Source organism: Malurus melanocephalus, unplaced genomic scaffold (assembly GCF_030028575.1).
Source record: "Malurus melanocephalus ecotype Western Australia unplaced genomic scaffold, MMel_1.1 scaffold_1029, whole genome shotgun sequence".
Classification (NCBI taxonomy): Eukaryota; Metazoa; Chordata; class Aves; order Passeriformes; family Maluridae; genus Malurus; species Malurus melanocephalus.
The window spans coordinates 85,907-86,715 of record NW_026624261.1 but is presented as its reverse complement, the minus strand read 5'-3'; the positions used below and the strand labels follow the sequence as shown (position 1 = coordinate 86,715).

Genomic DNA, 809 nt, shown 5'->3' with positions numbered 1-809 from the left:
TTGACGAAGGTGTCGTACACCACTTTGAGCTCCGAGTTGATCACAGTTACTCTTGTCAGCTCCAGGCCTTGCTTCGTGTAGCACTGCAAGGAACAGGGCAGGTGAGAAAAGAGGCACAGGCCAAGCACAGCATGGGACCAGCTCCCAAAATGCAGCAGCCAGCCCACTGTGGGCCAGCCAGAGCCTGCACAGCCCTTGAGTCAGGCACAGCAATCAATAAAGGCTCATTTGCACCTCCAGGACCRATATTTACAACAGCAAAATGGAGGTGAGGGAACAGAATTTCCCTTCAGCCACCTGTCACATCCCAGCTGTCCCCAAAAGCCCCAGTTTGGATCTGGACTCACCATTTCACAGTCTAAGGCGTAGATGCCAGGGTAGCCATCAGTTGTGGGCAGCTTCTCAAAAGTCTTCACAAAACCATCCAGGCTCTCCTTRCGCCCATCGTGCACGTGTTGCTTGGAGGAAAAGAAATTGGTGCTGATGAGAAYCAGAGAGTGCACTCCAACAAACCTCCACTTCAACAAAACTGGTTTTTTATTCCTTTCTAAAGGTTAATGAGGAATAAATTCTGCCTACAGTGAGCCTGRGAAGTTCACAGTCACAGCAAACACAGCCCTAACTGCAAAGCCAGGTCAAGGCTGGTGGGACCGTAGTGACAGCACAGAGAAGGACATGGCACAGCTGGGGAGAGGGAGCTTGCAGCCTGRAGGRGAATTAATCAGGGTCACATTGAGGYCTGAYACTGMTGGAACCCAGATCCTGGTTCCTGTGGCCCAGGTGAGGATCCTAACCCCAGACATCCTGTG

At 51.8% G+C, this 809-nt stretch overlaps 1 protein-coding gene across 1 annotated transcript in view; it reads right to left on the bottom strand.

Moving 5' to 3' along the window:
• Positions 1-809, bottom strand: part of REXO1 (RNA exonuclease 1 homolog) — a 50,108-nt gene that overhangs the window by 7,867 nt on the left and 41,432 nt on the right. Inside the window, 2 exon segments of the mRNA XM_057386677.1 lie at positions 6-83; positions 348-458. Of these exon segments, the coding sequence (XP_057242660.1) occupies positions 6-83; positions 348-458 (189 nt within the window).